We start from the raw sequence: 27,938 nt of genomic DNA, 5'->3' as shown, positions 1-27,938 counted from the left end.
GTAAAGAGATGTCAGGTAAAGAGATGTCAGATAAAGAGATGTCAGGTAAAGAGATGTCAGAAATGTCCACTTGATCCGAAAGCGGGTGTGGGGGAAATAACTTTTACCAACCTTTACCCAACAGACAGAGTGAGTTGATATAATGTTTGTAAATTGCACTTGTTCTTGTAGCTATTCTCTCTCACACATACACGTTCTCAAGCAAAATCTCACATATTTTTTTAAATACACACACACACTATCAGACACAATCTCTCTTACACATTTTTTCTTACACTCCCTCCATGTAGTGTAGCACACCGCCTCTCTAAAATATGCTAACACACCCATAACACACTCTTACACTCTCTCTGACACAGTCTGTATAACTCACTATAGCTCTAAAAAAACACACTCTCTCTGACACAGTCTCTATAACTCGTTCTATCTCTAACACACTCTAACCAATACTATCTCTCTCTCTCTCTAACACACTATTTACAAAACACTATCACACTGGACCCTAACACAAACACACTCTCTCTCTCACTTTCTTTCTCCCTTTTTCTCTCCAACACTCTCTATAACACTTTATAAAACTCTCTAGCACATAAACACAATCTCTAACACACCCTCCCTCTTATACAAATTTCCCCTCTAGGTACTCACAAAATAATAATTTTAACAAAATATTTGAACACAGAGTATTTTATTAATACTAAAGAAATGGGGACAGCTCAAATCGATGCGAAGGTGTCTTGGTGACCCAGACTGCAACACTTGACGCCTGAGAAAGTGACTCTAAAAGTACAGGTGTTTTGACACATGCTATCTTCAGGATAAGCAAGGCAATAGAATCTAACTGAATGGTTCAATTTTTGATCACTTCAATATTAATCATCACTGACCTATGACTTGTGATCAATGCTATAAAGATTTGTGGAATAGCTTAAAAATGTCAGTTGTAAGATATTTATATAATAGGAATGTAAATAATTAAAGTGTGTATAGAATTGTACATATTGGCTTAAGATATACAACAAAAGTGTTGTTGTTTTTTTTAATTTATTCATTAAGTCTAAAAGTGAAATTTACACATCTTTCATCTATTTCTATAACATTAAAAGACATACATTGTCTTAATTCAAGCTATAATAATTAATGTATAATTTTCGCTTCTAGTAAATGTAAATATTTATTGCACAGAAATGATCTTCCTTCTTTCTTCTTAGAAAGAGACAACCACTTGAATGGGTGAATAAAGGCCGAAGGATCGTTTCTAAAATATCGCCAAGAAACTGACCTGTTGGACCCCCATAAAACAACTCCTGGAATGTATACAATTTGATCTGGTTTTGTCAGTCCAACGTGTATGACAGGCAACGCAATCTCAGTCATGCACCGATGTCTGAAAAACAGTTCCGCGGCTACGATAAACTCTCGGCTTAGTCTATCCGGAACGTAAAAAATATCCGTATTTCCGTACAGAACGTAATCAGCACCAAGATTTTCAGCGACATTCTTTAGAAATGCTCTAGAAAAATCAGCAACTCTTGGTTTCTTTACGGATGATGAATTCGCAACAGCTTTCATCTCATGGAACACATTGACAATAGCCCTTTGTCCATATTCCTTGTTCCAATGTTCCCAGGCGAAAGACGTCTGAATCTTATGTAGATGTACCTTCCCTCTTTGGTTGTTCACCCACATAACATTTCTTGGTAGACTGGCGAGATTCCATGGACTCAGAAGGACGTCATCACCAATCTGCAGGTAACCTTGAACTGGCATCCTGAGCTTCATTACAATCTCCGTACAACGGTAAAAGAATTCCCAACCATCAGCCACTCCATCAATGTACGTGATGTGGGTCATGTCCTCTTTTTCCGTATAACTTTCGAATCCAGAGAAAGACGGGACGCAGTAGATGATGTACTTAAAATATAGTCTGTGGACAAACTCTGTAAAACCAAGAGACTGAAAGACTTGCTTGTAATTCATAACGACTATCAAAGCAACATCAGTGACCTGGGGACTAGACATTGCCCTAACTAGCTTTGGCTTTTGGTCTTGTTTTATTCCACACAGCGAGTTCACTGATCTAAACACATTTTCTGTTTCCTTTTGAGACAAATTTGTAAATTTTTTGACCTGATGTGGAATTTGATAATGTATTTTATTTAAGATCCCGGAGGGAACGTTGTAGACGTGAGTTCTGTGGCAACGTAAAAACACCATATCACGCACCCACGCCTCGGTGTAGGCCACCAATTTGTTGATGTTGGTAAATGAGGCAAAGAAAGGAATCATGCAGTGAAGTATCTGCTGAGCTATCATAAAGTAACACGCTACATCTGCAGTGCTGCATGTCTGCATGGGCATGCACTCCGAGACCGGATCGTTAGTGGCCGAAGCACCGCCGTTGTTATCGTTAAGTATTGCGCACTGAAATTGAGACCCACTCTGTTGAAGCAGAGGCTCAGGATAATAAGCGATGGGAAGGTTGCAGATACTTCTTAAAGCATGCATCCATAAAGAACGAAACAGTTGACCTGATTCACTGCTCACTGATGGTGGAATAAACAGAAACAGAAACGCCTCTTTTAAAAAGATGGCTGGCCCTGTACTTAGAGGTGCAAATGATGGAAACCCTGACACGATTGGTGTTTTTTGAGAGAATAAATGTTTATGTCCCGTGTTTGACTTGGATCTCTGGAAGCATGTTTTCTCAGAAACGATAACACCCTGTCTTATCGGCAATGACTTAACATCGGTTACAATAAAATCATGAATGTCCTGGTGTGAGCTGGTAGAGAGATTGTTGCTCTGTTTGGATTCCAAAGAGAAAACATCTTCTAGTCCCCAATGTCTAAACGGGTTAAAACTATTTGTGCCGTTGTACCATAAACCTGATTGTTGATCATTTAGTAAATGAAAGCTGTCGGTAATATTGTCCAGTCTTGTGTCACAGTCTGCGTCAAAAAGAATGGTGGCGCCGTTCTGTATGGCGTACAGGAAGCCAGAGAGCTTGGAAGGTCCATCGAGAAGTCCAGTGGTGGAGAAGTGGCTCATTTCAGTTCTCACATAGTCCCAAGTTAGTTGCAGACACATTGGAGATCTGAGGAGAGATGGTCAAGAATAGACTTACAGTGTGATGTAAAATAGTAATTGAATTGTAGACCTTTACATTCTAATAATTAGTTACATCTATGTTTCAGAGTATTTGTATTTGTTTGCGTTTATGTTTTTTACAATTTAGAAATGCTTACAATTTTAATTATGGGATGTACAGATAGTAAGCCTTTAAACTGAACAACTGCTCGCTTTGATACAGTTTTAATGTGTTTGAAGATAAAGTGGAAAAAGGAATAGAAAAAAAAAAGAAAATACGTTTAAAAAATTTACATTAAAGGGAAAGAAGGCTAATTACTGTCATTTATCTGAAAATAACAGGGTTTAGCTCCCTTTTTGCTATGTAAAACAAAATTAATATTAAATACTAATTGATTACCTACTTGGTTATTTTTAGATTGATTCGTCTATTGTTATTGACTATGAATAATTACGCAAAATTTCAGCTTGATTCGTGAATGGGTAGTAAAGACAAAATGTGTCCATAAGGAGATCACCATATCCCTCATTCAATAACATTTATTGCCCTTATTTTGATATCAAATACAATACAACTATTTATGAATTAAGTGCTTAATATTTTCCTTGTTTCATGTCTGTCAGGTTCAAAGAATAAGTTGTGCAGCAAAGTCTTAACTTGATCAGAGAATGAGACATTGGAGAGAAAAAAACATGTTCCTACTTGTTACCAGACAGACAGAGTGAGTTGATATATGCTTTATAATACAATATCAGTTTGTATCCTTTATTGAACAATACATTCTGGTAAATATGTCATTGGGCCTGTTCATTTCGTTCAATTGGTCGCTATTAGATCTAGAAAAAAAATACTTTACTTGCAATCAAGAACAGGTTGATACTTGTCGACCACGACCACAGTCCTCCAGTTGACTTGCTTGGTCAGTGCTGACACATCTGTGCACTGACCATTGACAGCATCAACAATGATCCACCAATCATTGGATCTGAAAATGTTGGTTAACAAAACACAAATGACAAACATTTTGTCTTGGAACATCAGACATTATACATAGATTCATACATCTATTTTCACAATTAAAGATTCATACAGCTATTTTCACAATTAAAGATTCATACAGCTATATTTACAATCAAAGATTCATACAGCTATTTTCACAACTAAAGATTCATACAGCTATTTTCACAACTAAAGATTCATACAACTGTTTTCGCAATCAAACGAACTCTTTTAGGTAAAAATAAAAATAGAACAACTCTCGGTTTGGCCAACAATTCTTTTCGTATTTTTTTTCCCAGCAATATACATCAACTGTTGAATTTCTAGGAAAATTGTTAGAACCGTTTTTGAGATCCGCTGTCCAGGTTCCTGGAACCAGGTTGCATGAGGTTCTTACTTGAATAGAGGTATTGGAATAAAAACAATTGAGATGCAGGAATACACTGCAGTCAAATGATAACAACAAAATATAGTTTGCAATAATTAAATACTTGAAATGTACATAGATGTTGAAACTGCTTCGACTTCCTTTGGCTTGACTCTGATATCAGGCATGTAGTAGAAGAGAATCACAAGATTCGCTACCATCCCAGTGGTTATATAAATCAGTGCTTTCATTTCTGGTAGGAGGAAAATATGAAACATTTAGTCAAACACATGAAGGAAACATTGTACATTTCCTTTTGTCACATCAGTATGTGTAGAGATTTCAACAGAATCCAAATGTTTACAAAATACACCATACAATAAATAAAATGCAGTACAAATTTAGATCCAAGATTTTTAGATTTGGCATAGTCGAGCAGAGTGGTAATGCTGAGGTCCTGGGTTCGAATCCAGTGAAGACTGGGATATTGAATTTAGAAATTAATTTTTAGGGCGCTCGACCAACTTTAAATGAAAACCTGACTTTATTTTAGGAAAGTAAAGGTGGTTGGCCGTTGTGCTGGCCACATAACACACTGCTCGTTTACCGTTGGCCAAAGAAACGAATGACCTTAACATCACCTGCCCTAGAAATCCCCAGGGGAAAAGAGAAGTCTACGAAGTTGACCTGCAAAATTCAACTATAATGGTTTACGAATTTATAAGTATTTAAGATTTGGGGGCATCTTTCACTTTAGTTTGAACTGTTGAAAACTAGACTAACTAAGTTACCATCTGCACCTTAACTAGAGTAACTCTTTTTTGATTTGATTTCATCTTAACTAGGCTGACTTTTCCTCTATTTGTCTTTAGAAATAATTTTAATAACTTTGAATTCTTCTTTGCATATGAAAACTAGACAGTCTAGACTCTTTCTAAAAATGAATACTGTCTTTAAACTTAGAAATTAGCTTAAACTATTCTAGGATATAAGCTGTATAAATTAAGAACGCTAAAAGACTAGGTCTATTTGTTGATAACAGATGTTAGTCACTTTTTCTCACTCTTTCTGATACTTACATGATTGTATTCCAGAATCTCAGCTCGGCAATGTAATTAAATTATGTACAATTTGTTTAAATATAAAGGCAAATAATTTGCTGTTGTTTTTTGTTGTTGTTTTTTTATTTTTATAATAGTTGTAATGCATTAAAAAAATGAACAAAATCAATTCAAATGAGTAACAATGAATTATTCACATGAAAGGCAGAATTTGTGTGAAATATTTTTATATTATCAAAAAAACCAGCACTGGTTTATTATACAAAAAAAAAAAAAAACAAGTCCCGGGAAACTTTGTGACACAACTGGCGTGTATTGGCTATAATCTTCACCACCTCAAGCTTGACAAGACAGATAGACAGAATACAAAGATCTAATTGCAACAAGCAAGTGTTGATGTATGTGAGGGGAGCAGATGGTGGGGACAGGTCTTGTTGTCACTGTAAACATTGACAGGGACCGAAGGTTACAAATCAATTGAACTTTGGAAAAAACAAAAGCGTGTCAAGAGTACTTTAAACACGGGTCTGGGTACTTTTTTAAAGGAAGTAGGGTACTTCTTTAATGGAGGTACTACTATGAGTACTTTTTTAAAGGACGTAGGGTGCTTTTTTAATGGAGGTACTATGAGTACTTTTTTAAAGGAAGTAGGGTACTTTTTTAATGGAGTTACTATGAGTACTCTTTTAAAGGAAGTAGGGTACTTCTTTAATGGAGGTACTATGAGTACTTTTTTTAAGGGAAGTAGGGTACTTCTTTAATGGAGGTACTATAATTAAGGCCTGCCTGACTTAGAGAGAGAGAGAGAGAGACAGAGATAAAATGCAGAATTCATAAAAAGTCACCGATAGTTTGTTGTTATAGATCTGGCACCAACATTCTTTGTTTTAAACAAGTCATCGTGTTTCTTGTTTGTATGACACTCTCTGTCATAAGACACAGTCTTCCAACACATACATATATATTTCTAATCAACTTTATTTTAAAAAATACATACATTTTAAACATATTAGACAATATGTACTTAAATACTATTTAGGCTCCATTGGAAGTCTGTTATAAATGAAGGTGTTTTCTTTCCTGGTGATTAGTCTTCTTATCCAAAATGAGATGCCGCATCTAAAAAATGTGAAAATAGAAATGCAATTGTAAATTAACAATAATATGTTAAAGTTAACAAAAGATTAACAAAAAAAAAAACGAATCCTAAAATGAATTGGTCAATCAATGAATGGACAAGCTCAAAGAAAACTGAATTCAATTCAAGCTTACATTGACTCATCACACATTCACTTCCTTGTTCTCTCATTCTCACTTCATGACTCTTGCACTTACTAATTATCACTTCATGACTCAAGTACTTACACATCATCACTTCATGACTCTAGTACTTACACATCCTCACTTCATGACTCTAGTACTTACAAATCATCCCTTTATGACTCTAGTACTTACACATCATCACTTCATGTCTCTAGTACTTACACATCATCACTTCATGTCTCTAGTACTTACACATTCTCACTTCATGTCTCTAGTACTAACACATTCTCACTTCAGATGCTTGCACTTCAGCAAACTCTAATCGCTCTCCGTGTAAGCTTATGTACATTAAATGATGCTAAAATAAGTGCAAATGTAGGTCCACCAAACCTTAGGAGGAACTACTCTGTACTCATTTGTTTTGAACAATACAAGCAATAACACATTGCAAGACAGGCCAAAACTTCGACTCGCGGTGCCAACGCTGCGGGGAAGAAGAAGAAACCCTGCCACCTGACTTACAGAATCCCGTCTTGACAGATCTAGTGATCCAGAAGTTTTGGACTTGTAAGGTGATATATTTATAAAGTGTATGTATGTGTTTCCAAGGTAACAGTGATGATGACAGGAAGGCTGCTGTTTTCGGCTGAAGAAACCACATTACGGTCTGTCATATTTCATGATAATGTAAGTCAGGTGGGGGATAGTAGGAGAGCGTTTAGTTCCTGGAGAGACGTGAGACAGAATGGACAGATCTTGTTTTAATTATCTCATCATTTGTTTTCGCATACATTTACTTTCAAGTTGAATCAGTATGTGTAGTGTTAATAAAATTTACTTGAAATTTTATTTATTCCAGAATCAAGAAGCTTGTTCAAGTTTATTTAAAGTTTTACATTAAAAATTTAAAAACACAATGCCACAATACAATTATATTGTACTAAAACAGTCACACACAACCCTAACCCCAACCTCAGGATTCCTATTTTGGACCGTTTGCAAGAGAGGACCTGAGGCTCTCACTCCAATGGAGCTTGACGAGGATGATCCACTCGCTTACTATTCATGCACTTGTTCTCACTCCATCACTCTGACCATCCCGTTCTTCATTCCTTCACTCAGTCCCGGCCTGGCACTATAGGGAATGGATATAAACTTACAACATGTATTGTACGATTCATCACTGTTATATAAACTTACAACATGTATTGTACGATTCATCACTGTTATCGCCACAATCGTTATGTCTGTTACACGTCCTAGACTTGCCAAGACATTTCCCATTGTCACATTTGAACTGGTTTGCTCCACTGCAGTCATTTGCTAATTGGACAAAAAAACGATTTTTGAACAAAATTATTTTCTTTGACACAATCAAAATTTCACCCTCAATTACTTATCATTATTATTATTACTATTATTATCGAAGTTGTATTACTCTTTTTACCTCTGGAGAACCTTGCCCAGTAGCGTAGCTAGGGTGGCGGGAGGATTGGGGGAATTTAAAAATCCCCCCAGGCCCCCAGTTGAGGGGGGACCCCAAATGAGTGGGGTTTTTTTTAAACATTAAAAATTAATTATTACGCAAAATGCAGCCCCCACCTCCAAAGAGGTCAAGCGCCCGGTACCACAAACGATGGAAAATTCCTAGCTTCGCTCCTAACTTTGCCTCTGAATCAAAAGGTACTTAATATAGATATATACATTTCAACATTGTCGGAATAATGATCTTTCGTTTGTAGTACCAATCAATTTGTAATATATAATCAGCAATATAGAGTTCTTCTAGTAGATGTGTTTCATTTGTATTTAGTTGTACTTTTAAAACCGTAATTTTAGTTTATCTTCTTAAGCTTTTGTTAAGTTATCGTCACATAATTTACGGGTCAAGGTTGTCTTACAAGTATACACTCTGGTTTCTGCTCACTTTGTGTTTCGAATAAATAGTGTAGGGGAGATGATTTATTCAATATTATATCGCTTCCGGTGTCATAAGATTCGGCCACTATCAATTTCTAGCTGGGTTTGGGAAAACCAGAGGCGTAGCTAACCATGTGCGGGTGGTTCAGGTTCAGTGCTATCTGCAGAGCCTGGATTTCCATCTCTCTAATGGACTATAGAAGCCATTCCAATCTGGGTTACTCCTGGTTTGGTATCCAATGTTTTCATTTTGATTTTCTCAATTCCTAGTTGTTGTTGTTGTTACATAAAGTAAAAACATAAGACATGTCTATGAGTAAAAAAAAACATAAACGTATTAGAGAGTATAAAAAAACAAAATATCGTCGCAGGTCGCAAGTAGAATGTGTCCAAAAAAATATGTCAAAGTTCAGAGTTTTAGCCAATGAAAAAGAAACAATTCAAATCTGGTTTTTCTTTCTTCATCTCAAGACGTCCGATACTCAGGGTATTGCCTGTAACCGTGTGTCCGTTACTACATAAGATTCAGGGCAATAGATTCAGAATGTAAACTTTTTCTCCTGCTCAATTCTTCTGATGTTTTAATGGGAAATGGTTTAACTTATCTTAATATCAAAGTGGACATCACTAAAAGTTTTTCTCGAAATGACATTTAAACAAGAAAAAGAATATATTTTTTTGAAAGACAATACCTCCTTTACAAATCTATAGAGCGATTATTTTTCTTTGAGTAACTTAAGAATGTTAGATTTAATTTAAAATAATGGAACATTTGACTTCGCACCGTTTCCCCCCTCCCTCTTGTAAGAAATCTTTGTTACGCGAATGTATACGTCTAGTGGTGACTTAATATAGCTTGTTTAGCGAATGTACAAGTCTAGTGGTGACAATATAGCTTGTAAAGTGAATGTATAAGTCTAGTGGTGACTTAATATAGCTTGTAAAGTGAATGTATAAGTCTAGTGGTGACTTAATATAGCTTGTAAAGTGAATGTATAAGTCTAGTGGTGACTTAATATAGCTTGTAAAGTGAATGTATAAGTCTAGTGGTGACTTAATATAGCTTGTAAAGTGAATGTATAAGTCTAGTGGTGACTTAATATAGCTTGTAAAGTGAATGTATAAGTCTAGTGGTGACTTAATATAGCTTGTAAAGTGAATGTATAAGTCTAGTGGTGACTTAATATAGCTTGTTTAGCGAATGTATAAGTCTAGTGGTGACTTAATATAGCTTGTTTAGCGAATGTATAAGTCTAGTGGTGACTTCATATATTTGAATGATAGAACTATAGATCTAGATTTAGAAGACGATGTGCACAATGTTTCTGAACATCAATTGATTCAACCCTTGAATGAATGCGGAAATGTCCGAAGTCGAAATCTGTTCAAAATAAATATTTTCTAGTTCTCTTGCCAAGTTTTTTTTTATACTTTAACAATTATAACGGTCAAACCAAAGTTTTCCCAGTATAGCCAATAAACTATAAATTCTTTTCCCAACGATTTACATCAACTGTTAAATTTCTAGAAAACATCGTTAGAGCCGTCTTTGAGAACCCAAGGTTTTGTCCACACCATGCCGTGCGACTTGAATGGAGGAGATGTCTAAAGATATAAGAATGGGTATATAAGAAGTATAAGAAAGATTCCATTATACAATAATTTTTTTAAATTCTGACAAAAATATTCTTTTACTTACGACAGTTGAGCTCGTCACTACCATCTTCACAATCTTCATCTAAATCACAGACGAAATTGTTTAGAATGCATCTATTGTCACCACAGACGAAGCTCAACTCACTACACACTGGCAACAATGAAATATTTCAATAGGTTAGAGACGGTGTCTGCTATATATATGTATATTAATACACAGATATATATATGTCTGAATATAAATCTATTAATTATAGATTTCCTAAAACAAAAACAAACAAAAGCCTCGATCTTCTTGTTTGAGGCATTGAATTCAAAATATGCTTCTCTAAAATTAGAACATCCATGAATACGGAAAACAAAAACAAAGTATATGCTTTTTTTTTCTTTTTTCTTTTCATAATGTTGCTGTTGATATGCCAACTACAGTTAGTCGAAGGTCCGGCCTTAGACCACTGCAACCTATGCGGCCGCAGTGGGCCCCGAAATTTCACAGGCCAACTCAATGTGTAAATAATTAAATTAAATCTGTATTTCTTACAACAGGGATGACGTGGCCTTCTCATTTTGCAGGAGCTCACTGAAATCACCTGAAATGTTTAAAATCTCCAGAAAACTCGTAAAAATCCTCCTGACAAAATTGTCATTGTGGGTGTGTCTATCAATTAGGAAAACGTCCAACCTACACACGATAAAAAAAAAATACGTCATTGTCATATTTCATTTAATAAATCTTTATTGCCAAAACTAATTTATTTTATAGTAATAAATCTTAATTTTCACTTATTATCCTTATCCCTACCCAGATCAGGCCCCACTCAATCCGTTTCACATAGGGCCCCGCAATTGTTAGGGTCTAATTAATAGTTACAATAGACATGGCTAATTACCAATCTTAGTCAAACTGTGACACTTACACGCTTGGTTAAGATTTCTTTTGTGTTGTATAACACTTGCTCCCAGTGCCACAACTAGCAATGAATACAGAACACACAATCTTAGAGTCATGGTCAGAGGTGCAGTCAGCATTTGGTCAGTTCTTACCATATTTATAGTACACTGGATGAACTCGGAAAAAAAAAGTATTGCGTCAACTAAAAGACCAAGATTTTTTTTTAATTTAAAGCGGTTCTCAAATGATTGCATATTGAGATTCACATATTTTGTTTTCATAAGTAAATGTTTGGAGACTATCAGCAATTCTCCGTAGTGAGTGCCGTTCAGGACAGTCACAAATTAAGTTTTCATTTAGTCGTAAAATAAAGAAAAGGGGAAAAAAAGCGAAACATAATCTGTAGTCTTTTTTTTTAAATTCAAAATAGAGACAATGGGACATAATAGTGCCTACAGAATTGGAAAATTAAGCTTTTATTGAGACTGCCATTCGAGTTTGTTCTTGAAATTTGATGACTTGACGGAGAAAAAAATATAAATAATTATATTAAATGAAAAATTGCAACCATTTAATGCTTTAGTAATCGATTTGCTTCTGAAATGTAACGGAATGAATAGTACAGATCAAGTCGTTATATGTCCTAAATTAGGCTAAAAGGTGTCAAAGAATAAGGCTATCAACGCGACGGTCCGTACAACAAATCCTATGCCTAAGTACTTGTAGAAATGGGCAAAGAAGTCTGTAACTATCTTATAAATTACATACTTCGTTTCAAAGAATATAATGACGTCATACGCGTATCTAGACTCGAACTACTTGTGCTGTTAATTAGACTTAAACTCTACTAAGCTATTTTCCTGAATGATTTAGGCATCCCGTTTATGCTCTAATCATTTCATGAAACCAGAAAAGAAGGCGTGCTTATGTAAATATATCCTAGCATGTGGAACAAGGAATGTGCCTATATATCTGTGTCTTTCTATGTATATTAGCTTGTACTATCTACTTGTACACTATAATTCAATTATGTATAATTATTAATTTAGTTTTTAGTAATGTGTCCCGAAGTGTCTCTGATCTTAGTAATTTCACTAATGGGGTTACTCTAATGAAATTTAAATATTCCTTTGTTATAAATATCACTGCTCTATTTTGTGTCTATTCTAACTTTCTTTGTTTTCTTGAGATGAAGGTCCCAAGCAGAGGTGGCATATTCTAATTATGATTTGTGGCGTAGCTAGGGTGGAGGTAAGAGGGGGTTCATTTGAAAATCCCCCCGGACCCCATTTGAGGGGGCCCCAAATTAGTTTTTTTTTTACATTAAATAATAAATCTATCGCAAAATATTGGGGCCCGCAAAAAGGTCGGGCCCCCAAATAACAGCAAATTTCTAGTAACGCCTCTGTACGCTAAAGTGAGCTAAGAAATGTGTAGAGTAATTAAGTTTTAAAAAAATGAATTAATTAATTGTATTAACTGTATCTATGTATACAAAATAAAAAGAAAAAAAAACGTTTTGTATAAAGATTTTTATAAACAGTTGTTTTTAAGGCTTTAACTTTAACCCAACACTACAGAGACAGAGGCAATAAGGTCAGAGGTTAGACCAATGTTCTACTTTGTTATCTTGATATATACACCTATTTGATTCGATTATTCTCCATAATGAACTTCACTGTAAACAAAACAGAAAGCCAACTTTCGTTGCAATCTTGTGTTTTGTTTTTAAATTGAACTAATGACATCTTTGGTATTGGCGGGTCAAAAAATAAATAAAATGGACAACGACCAAAAGGGTAGGTACAGGGGCGGCCCTTGTTTCTAAACGGAAGTTTTAAGAGACCAGCCTGCGATTAAACAGAGCTAGACAGGCCTTAGGGTGGAACTCCCCAGACACAAAGACGATGAAGAAGAAGAAGCCGAGAGGACAAGAAAGAGCTCGGAAGCCATTCAAAAACTAGCAAGAGACCGTGGAGAGTGGCGTGTTTTTAATGAGGCCCCAGGTTCCATGAGGAACGCAAAGGAAAGATAATGATGATATCATTCCTAAGTTAATCTGTATAGCTGAAGATTAATACGTGTAATGAATGGTAATGAGGGTTAGGATAATGGAATCTATTACAAGCCTACTTAATTCTTGTGTTTTAAAAACTGTTTACAAAATGGTATAAGTGATTTAATTAATGTATTTTACAAATAAATAAGTAGATCATGCAAAAGCAGTATACTTAAGTACAGAGACAATGAGAGACAGAGACACAGAGAGAGAGAGAGAGAGAGAGGGGGGGGGAGGGGGGCTTGTCTAGTATCTTGATATCTAGCGTATGAAGATTTAATCTACTTTTTCTAAGAGAGGTAACCCAATTATAGAGATTTATAAATTATAGCTTTAATTATAGCCCTTAGATCAATTATGTACGTATATTGCTCTAGGCTTGCTTGTTGTCTGTCTGTCTCCCTGTCTGCCTGTCTCCTCTCTCTCTCTCTCTCTCGCTTTATCTCTCTTATATGTGTAGATTCAATGAGAAATAAATTCACAAAAAATAATATCAATGTTCATAAAAATTCTGCAAGGAATAGGTCTCTATATTTGGAAAAGCTTTAAATATTAAACAAAACTGTTGAACCAGTAAATTAGACATTAACTCAGAAAATTGTACACAAAGATTAAAATTATAACATTGAACACTGAGGCATAGTGTAAACATAATAAGAATCATAAATCAACAATCGTCGCTAGGTCTCGATTATTTTTTCGGTTAGAGGCTAATGAGATGAAAGCTACAAATACTTGACGCTTGATAGGCAGACACTTTCGACCCACTTCCAGCAATCCAACGAAGCGTCGACATTGTCTGCTGCATCAGAACGTGCGGGTTTTGAAAGTCGCGCCTCTTTTTATGTGCTTCATTATTAGCAGACATGACCATGACTAAGTTCGTTGTAATACAGCTGACCTTTGGTCATCAGACGTTTTCTTATCTTATCTTATCTTACAGACGATTCATCAAAAAAGAAGATAATTACGTCATGTCATGTTAAACAAGGTCATCTGTTTCTGTGGCCTACGGTTAACGAGGGTATCATGTGGCCAGCACAACGACCAACCGCCTTTACTTTTCCCTAACTAATGTCAGGTACCCATAAGAGCTGGGTGGACTCAGAGGCGCCCGAAGATCCCGAACTTAAAAATCCCAGTCTTCACCAGGATTCGAACCCCGGTCCCCGGTTCGGTAGCCAAGCGCTTTACCGCTCAGCCACCGCGCCTCCCAACAGATGACCTTTACATCATCTGCCCTATAGACCACAAGGTCTGAAAGGGGAACTTTACTTTTTTTTTATGTTAATCAATGACATAAACGCTGCAAAAGCGTTGGTTTTCATGGCTGATTCAGGCAACCCATTCCATTATCTAATGACACTAGGGAAGAAGGATCACATGTACGAATTTGATCTAGCATATGGAATAAGATATGTGCCTCTATCTTTGTGTGAAGATGCTGAGCATGCCAACATAGTTTCAGCATAGGAACAGATTGGACTCTGTTACCTGGCCATGCATTCTATAGCAGCTCATCATTGCACACCATCGGAAGTATTTTCACGGATTTTTTGTGACAGTCGCGGTAGTGATACGTGTACTAGTGAAGATGTGGTCGCAGACACAGACCTAGAGCTACAAAACAATAGAGAGCATCAGATCATGTCGAATCCGAAATATGTCAATAGTAGGGCCAGTTAGTCTGAAGTGTCTCCAAATTCTCCAATAGTAGGGCCAGTTAGTTTGAAGTGTCTCCAATAGTAGGGCCAGTTAGTTTGAAGTGTCTCCAATAGTAGGGCCAGTTAGTTTGAAGTGTCTCCAATAGTAGGGCCAGTTAGTCTGAAGTATGTCCAGAGAACAGGCTTCGACCGAAAGCTCTTCAGCCCTAGTCCTGTCTGAGAGTTCCCAACAGTAACGACCATAGACCGAGATTTGGGATCGTAATGTGTACACCCCGCCTCAGTCGTCGAACGTTGTGGGGACGTATTGGACTGGGTCACTGGGCTATTGTTTTTTTTTTTCATCTCCACCCCGAATGAAAAAAAAAAACAAAAGCTCACCCAAGGTAGCCCGGAAATGGCCACCTATCTAGTGCCACTACTAGATGTTTCCACGTAGGTGCCGAGCTTAGGTACATCATAGTACAAGATCTGGCGACAGGAGATCTGATAGAAAAAAATACTTACTGTTGCATATTTTTCCACCGGACAGAACCTGACACTCTTACTATGTATAATAGTTTAGCCCGAGGCTGTACTCGTTGCCTTAAGGTTTGCATCGGAGTCAAACACAACACATTAAAGTTCAGAGCAACTGAACAAAAAAAAAATGTTGCTATGTAGGTCAGGCTGTGCTTGCATGTTTGGTCACCCCCACCGTTTTCTATATTTAGAGCTTAGCGCACGTGACACAAGTGAAAGCGAGAATTTCCTGGAAGTGTTGTGGTTTCTAAGCTTTTGGATACCGATACTTAGTAAGGGCTGTGTAGACATGTTGACAGTAACAGAGTTTTAGATACTAGATCTAGATAGTTGTTAACCTATCTAAGGATAAATGTCAATTGTTATATTATTTAACCAGAACGTGATTAAGGTAAGAGAGACCTCTTTCTAATCTATTAAATGTCTAGGTCTAGAGTCTAGATTATAAGTAGATCTATCTTTATCATCTTACCATAAAATCCATTATTATGATTATGTATATTTTATTTAAAAATTAGAGTCTAGATCTAAAGCTAGATCTACATATTTACATTAGATCTTAGGGTTCTTTTTATATGTTTGATATAACAATTTAATAATACAGTTAACAAAGCTTGGTTTAACTGTAATAAGAACTGTGTAACAGCCACTCTACGTAACACGCAGCTTATACACTAACACACCCTGCAATTTATTGAACACTCGAGCCTCTGAATAATACACACAATACACATTACACAAACTGCGTAAAGCAGCCTAGAGTTGGTTTAACGCCCACAGAACACTGCTATATGTAAGGCCCTAGCTACACACTGCATCATAATAGACACAGCTTACACAATGCTTAGCACACTAGCTACACACTGCATCTTAATAGACACAGTTTACATAATTCTTAGCACACTAGCTACACACTGTATCATAATAAACACAGCTTACACAATTCTTAGCACACTAGCTACACACCGACCGTTGCTTAATACATCCTACACACTGTGTAGTGTGTAGCACAGTCTTGGTACTGCTTAACACTTTGTGTAACACTGCTTTGTATAATGTAACCTACACACTTTGTAGCACAGCCTATACACCTTGTGTAACACAGCTCAAACGATGCGTAAGACGAGCGAGGTAAATCTAGATCTAGTCAAGCAACTCAACGAAATATATTCAAGTTGACAACACACACACACACACACATACACACTTAGTTCTCATAATATTCTCCTAACTCTCTTCTTTCATCCCTGGACGGAAATCCTTTAACACTCTTAAGTCTTAACATCGCTGTGTGTTCAGCACGGTTGCGAATGGTGCGCACCTAATAAACGTTTCAATGCGCTTTGTTGATATCTAGCAGATCTAATTAGGCAGGGGCGGACTGGGTATCAAAGTCGGTCCGGGCATTACTTCGGTGGGGGTGGGGGATTTTTCTTTTTACTTACTTCCGCAATATATATATATATATATATATATATATATATATATATATATATATATATATATATATATATATATATATATATATATATATATCTTTATTGTCCTTGGGGAAATTTGTCTTACAATGTGTACATTACACCAAACAGAACATAGTAACTATGACAAAAAATGTACATTCTCACCTGGGTCACTCATAATTTACATACGAAAAAGGTTTATATCAAATTGTTTCTATTTAATGATTTGATTGCCAGGGGAACAAAAGAGTGTTTGTGTCTGTTTGTCTTTGCTATCGGTGTCTTGTATCTCTTTTGTGTTTGTAAAATCACAAAATCCTGACCCAATATTTATATATGAGTGTGTGTCTGTGTGTAACTAATCTTTATTACATCTGATCTTTCTTTCTAATTTTTTTCTACCCTAGAATACTCTCTACCTATAATTAGTGGAAAGACAGTAAAAAACACCAAGGACAGCCAGGGAGTCTGGGGGAGCGCATTGAGCTCCCTAGCGACGCCCCGGATGCAAGCATTATTTCCATTATTTTAAGCTTCAAAATGCATATTCTGAGGTATCTACAGTGCAATTAGACTGCTACTCTTTTGCTAAAAAATTCAAAAAAAAATATCTGCTATTCACTGCACTTAATTAAGGGAGTCCAGCGACTGGTAGAAGATGGTAACCATAGTTTTGCTTTTGTTTTTGTATTGGAGTGGGGAGGGTAACCACAAAAACACATTTTGGCTACGCTCATGAAATTTGGTGACTGTAGTTTGCTTAAGTTGGCTGCACTGGGGCAGTAAGTAAAGTTTCCATTTCAGACAATGAGGTCTGAAGCAAGTGCTGGTTTCAACACCCCTTCTCCCGGCTACGACCATGTTTCATAGTATAGGTGTAAGCCTAATTCTCTTTAAAATATATAAAGTTTGATAACACATCGAAAACTGGATGTATGCTTGAGTAGGATTACGTACTGTATTTTATTTGACGTTTCTTCAAAAAATAAGGCAGTTACTTCCTAAGCATTTCTTGTGTCAATCTAGTCAAGCATGTTTATCTGTGACTTAAAACATGTTAAGTCATTGTTTTTTTTCCCTGGCTGACTGAAGCAACCCATTCCATTAAAAGATTAGAGAACGCAGACCGGTTAGAGAGGCACTTACTTTATTTGAAAAGCTCTTTTTTCCGTCCTAACACATTCACAAAAAACGCGAATCTTATTTAAAGTATCATGACCCATTATTTAAAATAAAAATATAAATCTCCTTTCATTAAATATCAGATGTAACAGCGCTATATAAATTATTGTAATTAGTCTAAGAATGTTAGTCAATAATGACTTCATACTAAGCATAAGTTTGAATAAGAGATATATATAGATTAAATTAGGTCTACATTTGTTTTGTTAAATTAAATATTTTTTTTTTGTAAGCCTTAAGTGTAGTCTTTTAGATCTATGTAATTAAAAATAAACAAAAAGAAAACTTACTTTTTCTTTACAAATCGCAGAAAGTAGAACTCTAAACCCATATTAAACTGTGAATAAGTTGGGCGGTTTGCAATTTCGCGGCTGTGTGTGTGTTAAAGTTATTTTCTATTAAGTACTGTTAAAGAGCAAATTGTCGCCCTTATTTTTTTCCTGCGTTGTATCAATGTTTTTTAACTTAACCTCTCCTTGCCTTGTTTTCGTTAACATTGTCAATGCAACCATCAAAAGACGGAGAAAGGAAGGAGCAAAAACCAAAGCCGTCCATGGCGACCAGCAAAATGATTCGTTCAACCTCGAAGACATTAAAGCAGTGATGAAGTCATTGCCTGTCGTGCAAATGATGATAATTTTTCGCCTCAGAACCGGACACAACTGAATGAGACAACAACATATGTTTCGGAAGCTTAAAGTCAGGACGAGCGAAACCTGACTTTGTGGAGCATCACTAGAGAATGCTGACCATGCCCTTCAAAGCTGCATTTCAAGAGGCCCGAACAAGTCTCTGGCCCCAAAACGTTCCTATGGAACACAAACTCTACGGAGAGCTGCCTGATCTGGAAACCACTGCGCAGTTCATCTCAGATCTAGGATTATTTATCTGAACCCTCCCAAATGTAAAATGAGAACGAAGAAGAAGCAAATGATAATACGTACAGTATATAGATCTAGTGTAATTTGTTTTTATAGTCTTGTTGAATTTCAAACAAAATTAATTGTAATAAATTAAAAAAAAACAAACAAGAAAACGTGTTCGGACATCTGTGTCTTGCTGCTTCACTTTTTTTTTTTTTTTAAAGTTGTCTGCATTGAAATTTTTTTTTCTTTGGTCGCGATGAGACTGGCCCATTTGGTGCCGGCCCACCGAACATTTACCCGTTTGCCCGTATAGCCAGTCCGCCCCTGTAATTAGGTGTGGGGTAAGTTACTATTAGTATAGAGTGCCAATAAGCTTAAGTCATATATGGCCCGCAAAATATTTCGTAATAATAACCGAAAACAAAAATCTCAAATATAATGTAAACATTTTAGATTTTTTTAACGAGTTAAAATATTTAGGAAATATTGCGATGTTTAGTTTATAATCCTCATTGTTTACGTTAGATCATTTCAAATGTTCATCATCACAATAGTCGGTTGACCTTAGATGCTCTTCAAACAAGAAAGTGTTGGGTTATAGTTAATTGCTTCAGCGAAACGTAAAATATTTGAAGATTTAGAGGGGCTGACGGAGATAGCAGTTCTCTGTCACACGAGCATTCATTGCTCTTTCCCATAACAGGCAAAGAGATAATTTTATATTTTATGTCAATATTAATAAGCAATGTCAAGTTCAAGGTTAATAAATTGTATTAAAATGTCACAGAAAGCGAGCAGCGTGCTGGCGCCTGTTTCAAACGGACGTTGTGCTGGCGCCTGTTTCAAACGGACGCTGTGCTGGCGCCTGTTTCAAACGGACGTTGTGCTGGCGCCTGTTTCAAACGGACGTGGTGCTGGCGCCTGTTTCAAACGGACGTTATGCTGGCGCCTGTTTCAAACGGACGTTATGCTGGCGCCTGTTTCAAACGGACGTTATGCTGGCGCCTGTTTCAAACGGACGTTGTGCTGGCGCCTGTTTCAAACGGGCGTTGTGCTGGCTCCTGTTTCAAATGGACGTTGTCTGTGTTAGTTCTGGAGGCCCACCTGCTGACGTTGGAAGTATGTATGGAAGTATGTCTTGACCTATAGTGATTTAATCCTGTCGCGATATACAGCCCTACTTGTAGCTTGGTTGTATCTGTGTATTAAGCACGTACACATCAGATCACAGGGCACATGAATGAGATGTAAAAACACTGCGCGTAGAACTTTATTAAGACTTAACACTTTCTCTCCTTATCGACGATACCATCGTTGATTTGACCTTATTAAATTAAATTAATGTTTAATTTTATGAACTTGACTCTGTGTTATATAAAAAAAAGCATGCATTTCCCTTTAATTCTATACCAAATAAAACATTTTCTGATAACAGGCGACAAAGCTATTGAAGCTTAATCATAACAGGGGAGTGAAAGAGTTATGAGCAAAAAGAAAAATTCCTTCTAAACGTGGAAAAATAATAACGGAGGGAAAGAGTTAATCGAATCATCCAATAAATGTATACATCAATGAAAATAAAAACAAAATAAGGGATCCAAATGATTTCAATAAGTGGGCGTGTCTTCCAACAAAACAAATAGTCTTAAATGTAAATGTCAACTTTTAAAATGTTAGAAAAACAACGAGAGGGGAGTACGACCATCTGCGGTAAAAAAAAAAATTAAAAAAAATCACACACGCCGACTGCCGCTTTGTCCCCACAGTACCCAGGTCATCCTGCCTCGTTAAAGACCAGGTCGCCTCGTCACAGTGACAATAAAATAAGATATGCTGGTAGTTTTTTCCTACCCATTAATAAAATAAATATAATTTAATTACAATAAATATATTAGAAGCACAAATAATTTAATTAGATTTAGAAACCGATAACAATTAACAATAAAACAAGGCCATGATGGCGGGTGAGAGGTCAGTTAGGATCAACATTCCTTAGCCAGACCGGTAGGGGACTGTCGTTGTTTTGCTACATACACATAGAGACGGGTGCGTGTACAGAGCGGTTTGTGACAAACAGGAACCTGTTAACCTTTCATTGTCTACTATAGCTAAGAAATCTCCAATGTAGTTAAAACACAAAAGCACACATACCAATAAAAGGTTCTGGTTCTTTTCTGTCTAATGTATAAGCTTATTTTAAAGATTAATGAAATACGAACATTATATAAATATGGTTGCATTTGTGTGATAATAGAATTTTTTTTTCTTTTTTTCAGTGCTTGATTTCTTAGAATCGTTCATTCTTTTTGGTGCCTTTTCTACAATCTTCGACCTCACAAACACAAAGGAACTTGACTCTCTTGCGGTCAAACTTGGGATAGGATCAACTGTATTGACCAGTACATAAGGAAATGTGATTTGACTTTACAGGTTTTTTTCCCAACACAGCAAAACATAAAATAACATAATATGCACTTCTATTATAAATGCTAAAGACAGATCACGATTTATCTCCCAAAAGACATCATTAATAACAAGTGGCCATCATCGGAATGGTGGTTAAACAATTGAACAAGACGGACACTACAGTCATTACAAACTACTGCTTTTAAAATTAACAATTAAAAAAAGAATCTACACAGAATTATACATTCTTATAAGCTTCTTTTTTTTTTCTATCTGGCTCACAATGTCAACACTTTGTTGTGTCATCAAATCGAAGGGGCCTATGCAAAGAGACAGCCAGATTTTTTTTTTTAAACAAACTTCTTGAGAAGTCCATTTTTTAAGCTACATTGAGCTGTGTTTTTGGGATTATATTTAACATCCTACCTGCAATAGTTTCCCAACTTTATGAAATAAATGTTTTAACTTTGTACCTCGGTCAGTAGAATGAAGAATGTATTGCAAAAACAGGAAACAAATTTTGTGGAGCGTCTCCGTGTATTCCCTTGCACTTTCCACTTAGACTTCAAACATGTGAAGAAATTCAGATTAAAAGAAAGAAAAAAGAGACTTGAATTGGAGATCAATAACTCTAAAACTGAGGACCCCCGAAAAATGAACCTGCTACTTTGGATTTATCATAAACTTGACAAGAGAGAAAAAGCTTCAGAACTTTGCGAACGTCTTTCTCAAAGTGAAAATATAATATCATTAGCAAACACAGCCTACATAATGCATTGGTATAAAAAAGTCTCAAGGGCCTTACAGTGTTTGAGTACACTAGAAAAGCTAAAATCAGGACGCTCTTATGATTCCCTTAAGACACAGGCTACGTTAGAGCTAGCTTTTGCGTATAAGAAAATTGGAGGGCCAATGAATTTATCTCAAGCTATACAGCTATACACTGAGTATTTACAAGCTAAGCCAGAAGATTGGAATGCTAAGCTAGAGCTTGGAATCACATGCCGGCGGTCACTGCATCCCAAAATAGCAAATTCAGAATTCCTTAACCAGGCTGCTTTTCTCGAACGCATGGAAAAAACTGCAGATGTGCTCTTCTCTGTCGCTGATTCAGACCCGAACACAGTCAATCGCGGTAGAGCCTACATCGAACTGGCAGTGCTACGAGCTCATTTTCAGACTTATGTAGAGTTCAACATCTGTCATCCGATATTTAGGTCAATGAGCGTCAAGAAACTTTGCGATCTCGCTTTGGAGTTCAGCAACGATGACTCTCGAGTATTGTGTGAGTGTGGTAGGATTATACATCGCTTTGACTGGAATAAAGCCATTCAAGTTTTAGAAAAATCCACCCATTTAATGCCACATACTGTCGCTTATCATCATCTGGCAATAGCTTACGGGAAACGCGCCAGACGTATGCAAACTGATCAGCTGGGTTTGCGGTGGAAAAGTATAAGTCATGACCCTAAAAGCGTATTTTTAGATTTTGCTTCAGTTGACGTCCAGAAAGCGATAGAATGCTATAGAAAAGGAGTTGAAATTTCGTTAAAAGACAATATTCCCGCTATGTTTAATTATGGTCAGTTCTTAAAATCGTGTGGTCTTTTCGAAGACGCTATAGAACAATTCTCAGAAGTCATTAGGATTGCTCAATATTTATCTAAAGACAACGTGAACAGTGAAGATGCTGAGCATGCCAACATAGTTTCAGCATACGAACAGATTGGACTCTGTTACCTGGCCATGTATTATATAGCAGATGATCAGTGCACTCCATCAGAAGTATTCGCTCGAATTTTTTGTTCCATTCGCGAATATGAAGCCAACGAAGCTATAGTCACAGATTCAGAGGTTGATCTTGAACACACTCCCAAAAGGCACATCATTTATAATTCAGATTCTCCTCGTGAGGTGAAATATGAACAAACATTTTTAAAAAGCTGTGAATCTCAAGCATCTCCTGAAGTGAACAGTTTATGCAATTCTCTGAAAACTTTGTCTGTGACAGATAAAGAGGATTTGAAGGAAAAGGCGATAGAGAACTTCATGACTGCTATCATTCAAGCAGCAAGTTATATTTCCAAATCTCCACATCTTTATACAATTAATATATGGAAGGCTTATTTACAAGTAAGGACTAATTGTACTAAAGAAAATCCCCATGAAAAAAGGCTTTTTCAATTATTGGACATCTGCGGCCAGCATCAAAATGTTTTCAAACTGACAGAAGATTTAAGACTACACGATACAGAAAAGTTTAAAGATCCAGACATTTTTGATAGAGCCATACAAAGTTATTTAGCTTTGAGAAAGTATACAATGGCTCTCGCGTTTTTAAATCTGTTTCTTCCACAAGTTGAATTTTTGGATACGGCCGACAAAGTAACTTTACAGATCAAAGTGAATCTGTATTCGGCGGCAGCAAGTCTGCAGCTCAAAGACACGAATCCCAGCGACCTGTTTCATCATGTGCTAGATCTACAGTTTCAAAGTACCGTTGAAGCATGTGATCCAAACAACACGGCTCAGACTGACTATTTAGATCTATTGATTTTATACGACGACACTGACCCTGCTGAAGAAGGTCAGATGTCAGTTGTAGAGGCGAAATCACGTGAACTCAAGAGGTTACTAAAAACTACCTACAATTTAAAAGTCAAGTGTAACCGAGATGTAAGTATAATCATTACTAGTTAACTTTAACATTTTAATTTTGTTACATCAAGTATTGTCTTGACTATTTGCGCTCATGTTTTGACTATTTGCGCCCATATCTTGACTATTTGCGCCCATGTCTTGGATATTTGCGCCCATGTCTTGACTATTTGCGCCCATGTCTTGGATATTTGCGCCCATGTCTTGACTATTTGCGCCCATGTCTTGGATATTTGCGCCCATGTCTTGACTATTTGCGCCCATGTCTTGACTATTTGTGCCAATGTCTTGACTATTTGCGCCCATGTCTTGGATATTTGCGCCCATGTCTTGACTATTTGCGCCCATGTCTTGACTATTTGCGCCCATGTCTTGACTATTTGCGCCCATGTCTTGACTATTTGCGCCCATGTCTTGACTATTTGCGCCCATGTCTTGACTATTTGCGCCCATGTCTTGACTATTTGTGCCAATGTCTTGACTATTTGCGCCCATGTCTTGGATATTTGCGCCCATGTCTTGGATGAGACATTTTTCAAGTTAATGATAGAGAACATTTTGATAATTTTATACATTTTTATGACAAGTTAAAAAAACAACGTGGGTTGCATAAAGAACATTTACGCCCTAAAACTACGCAAGATCGTAAATGATGTAATATACAATGTTACTTTGTGGTGAGAGTTGTACATTTTCTAACACTTGTATTATCAAGTGTACATTCTAGTACTTAGGATAACTTCTTGAATTATAAATGCATTTCAATATTGAGAATACTTTCTAGTATTCGAAAATGTTATTTCAACATCTCACTAGTTTGTATGCTTTTACTGAAACTTTGTTTTCTCACGTGTGTATTGCCAGAGGTCACCGTGTGGTTTACGTCTCGACCCTGATGAAATGTTGTGGTATAGATGTATCATTGTTGTTCTGGACCTAAAGACTCAAGCTACAAGCATGGAAACAAGGTCATTCTTTAGAAAACATTTTGGCCTTAATCAATTTTTTAAAAATTGCAGATGCTCTATTTTTTTTTAATTATTTTTTTAGCGTCTAAGGACAGGAAAAAAAATGATATAAAAACATTTTATTAATTGTGTATTTATGTTAATTTTGCTTGGGTTCTATTGAGTCGTTATCGATGTTATGTGATTACATCAAGAAATCCAGGATATCGATGAAAACTGGATAGAGAAACATCAAATCTTTGTTTTGTAAAGTAAAGTAATTCTGTGATAAATATGTATCGCTGAGTGGCATAAACCAATCGGCTTGAGCTCGAATCCCTGCTTGAGTTGTGTTTGCCGAGCGCCTAGAGGCAGCACGGAAACCTTCTTCCAGATACCCCTCCCCCCAACTGGTCCACTTATGAGATTCGACCAAAGCGCACTTAGCGTACACTACAGCATGAAATATGCGATAAACGAAAGTAATTAAAAAAAAAAAAAAAGATGAAATTAAAATGTATGCTTCTTCCCAACCTACCAATGTTTTTATGCTGAGTTACTGATCTTTCTTTTTAAAGGGTTTTCGATGCCACACTTCGCTATATACCCTCGCTGAAGATACACTGTGAGAAGAGCAAGCTTCCCCTACCAACAGTAACATTAGCCTTGATGTCAAGTGATGTTCCCGTGCCCTTAATGGTTCAACAGTACACGCAAGTGTACCTGGATGACGTCATCAAGGCCGTCTCGGGTATTCCCTGTGACACGCTGGAGTCTCACGTGACACATTCTCCTAAAGACATGCCTTCCGGCTTGTCCCCTGTCTCCAACTATGTGCCTTCTTACAAGCGTAACCCGTTCTTTGAGGAAGACAGTGGAACAGATGGTCCGGGATTCTCTCCAAAGGTCATGGCACAGATGAGGCTGTTTTGTCAGCTGCTCAACAGGACGTGGCCCTCTTGTGACAGGATACAAAAGAATTGATTCCATTATTATTTTTTTTATTCTCAATACTGAGGCACATACAGATTTATTTATTGTGAAGATTTATATGTCAAGTCTAATTATTTCCATGATAATGGATGATTTTTTGTTTGAATGTCACACGTGTTAAGTTATCATTCACCGAGTTGTGTGACATTCAAGCATATAATTATTTAGTGGATTAATGGTCATTTCGTATTTACTGGATTACGCTGGAGTATTTTGGGACACTAAATTGTACGTATACTATTACAAATTAGTCAACGCTACACCATACAAGATTCATTCAAAATATATTCCTAATGTAAAATCAGCGTCCAACAGTACTAGTAACATTAATGTATCTTTACCTGCACGCTAATGATACTTGCTGTCTGTGTTTTAACGAAAGGACTAACCTATAACTAACAGCTATGCAAATCTTTCATACTAATTACGAGTGTTTATAGGCTTTGCTAGAAGATTTGAAACCTGTTCTGTCAATATTAAAATAAAAATGTTTCCGTTAGTGTGTGTGTGCGTTTGGGGTAAGGGGGATACTTATTTCTCTACACTGTTTGTACAATTAATAGTCCTATTCCTTAAAGACATTTATTGCTGATTCCCCAAGCTGTGTACCGCGAGGCCTTAATAGGTGTCCCACGAACTTCTGGAATAATTCACTGGTAGGCCGACACGTGAATCAATCTGTCTAAAAAACAAAATAAACAATGTGTTCCATTTAATGCTCAGATTGTGCGAAGTGTTCCATTAGGGACAAAGTTTTGGAAACACTGGTTTAATTCACGGGTAGTACCGTCAAACTTTATTTCATTTTTCTGAAATATTTTTTTTTAAGTTATTAAAACATGTTTTAATGATACTTTTTTAAAGAGTCGTTTTGTTTCAATATATAAATAATGACACACAGTGTAAGCCACTATAAGCAATATGTGTGGTGAAGAACGTGAATGTTTCTTTACTTAACTTGTTCACATTATAAATATGTGTATACTGTACCTATATATGTTAGATATATTTATTTTTAACAGAAATGTAATAGTAAATAAATTCTTATAAATCTATCTATCTATCTATCTATCTATATATATATATATATATATATATTGTTAATAATGAACTCTAAATTTGGACTGAAATGGAGTCAATATATTGTTTGTTTATACAGAATTATATATTTTAAATCTACGCTGGGTGCGGGAAAATATGTAGGGCGCAGCTGAGACTGCGTAGTCACGTGATATACTGCACTCATCATTACTCTTCGGACCTGAAGATAAGCCTGATATTTTTTTCTAGAACGTAGTCTAATATTGTATTTTAATGTCCCTGAGGTCTGTTTATTTTAGAATATTTTTTTTTACTTAATTTATTAACAAGTCATCTGAGGTAATACAGTTGCAGTAATGCAGTTATACTATCTGTGATATCAAAATAATAAAAAAAAAGACACTTCAAAGTAAATAAATAATGTTTCTACCACACAATCACCATTATACTTTTTTTTTCATTAATGTATCTGTGTGTGTGACAGTCTGTGTGTGTGTGTCACTATGTGTGTGTGTGTCACTGTGTGCGCGCTTTAAGATGTTATGTGTAAATCTCCAAGCAAATGATGAATTATTCAAGAGAGATAACCCACGTTTTTTTTTAACTATGAGGCTAACAAGAGTTAAGCTTAACATGGGTTATATAACTTTTATTAAACATATCTATTTTTTTTATTTAAATCTAACGCTATTTCTCTCTATATATAAATGATTCCATCCGTCTCGAAAGACAATATTCTCCATTCATAAATGAACGAGTGTTGATTTCTTCTCCTTGGATAGTGGCAGAATCTGAGATGTGACAAAACACGAATATTCTGGAACACCTTTCCACTGATCGTGCATGAGAGTATTTTGTTGTAAGGTTTTAGACATGCGCACTTCAAACGAT

General features: G+C 36.2%; 2 protein-coding genes and 1 long non-coding RNA gene across 6 annotated transcripts; 2 read left to right on the top strand and 1 right to left on the bottom strand.

The window, feature by feature from the left end:
- The first annotated feature begins 1 nt into the window (after position 1).
- Positions 2-5,617, top strand: LOC129926286 (uncharacterized). Of its 2 annotated transcripts, none has more exons than XR_008777929.1 (3): positions 2-129; positions 3,715-3,812; positions 4,390-5,617. It is a non-coding gene; the product is annotated as an uncharacterized LOC129926286 (long non-coding RNA). The 2 variants fall into 2 exon arrangements; XR_008777930.1 differs by lacking the exon at positions 2-129 and adding an exon at positions 854-936.
- Positions 936-15,722, bottom strand: LOC106067476 (uncharacterized). Of its 3 annotated transcripts, XM_056029487.1 has the most exons (7): positions 15,480-15,722; positions 10,401-10,508; positions 7,982-8,104; positions 5,537-6,637; positions 4,593-4,710; positions 3,948-4,076; positions 936-3,097 (listed from the first exon to the last, which is right to left on the bottom strand). In XM_056029487.1, exons 5-7 carry the CDS (start codon positions 4,706-4,708, stop codon positions 1,138-1,140), a joined length of 2,205 nt encoding a protein of 734 aa, XP_055885462.1. In that variant the 5' UTR covers positions 4,709-4,710; positions 5,537-6,637; positions 7,982-8,104; positions 10,401-10,508; positions 15,480-15,722; the 3' UTR covers positions 936-1,137. The 3 variants fall into 3 exon arrangements, with proteins under 3 accessions (XP_055885462.1, XP_055885461.1, XP_055885463.1); XM_056029486.1 differs by lacking the exons at positions 5,537-6,637; positions 7,982-8,104; positions 10,401-10,508; positions 15,480-15,722 and having other exon boundaries at positions 4,593-4,735; XM_056029488.1 differs by lacking the exons at positions 5,537-6,637; positions 7,982-8,104; positions 10,401-10,508; positions 15,480-15,722 and having other exon boundaries at positions 4,582-4,709.
- An 8-nt stretch (positions 15,723-15,730) lies between these two features.
- LOC106077819 (uncharacterized) lies at positions 15,731-27,487 on the top strand. The gene is made up of 4 exons (XM_013238523.2): positions 15,731-15,885; positions 21,279-24,084; positions 24,931-25,034; positions 25,592-27,487. The coding sequence occupies exons 2-4, from the start codon at positions 21,895-21,897 to the stop codon at positions 25,995-25,997; spliced, it is 2,700 nt and encodes an 899-aa protein (XP_013093977.2). The 5' UTR covers positions 15,731-15,885; positions 21,279-21,894; the 3' UTR covers positions 25,998-27,487.
- The last annotated feature ends 451 nt before the right edge of the window (positions 27,488-27,938 follow it).

This window comes from Biomphalaria glabrata, chromosome 5, assembly GCF_947242115.1.
Source record: "Biomphalaria glabrata chromosome 5, xgBioGlab47.1, whole genome shotgun sequence".
In the NCBI taxonomy this organism is placed as follows: domain Eukaryota; kingdom Metazoa; phylum Mollusca; class Gastropoda; family Planorbidae; genus Biomphalaria; species Biomphalaria glabrata.
Note: the sequence above shows the minus strand (reverse complement) of the source record. Positions and strands in the feature narration are given on the sequence as shown.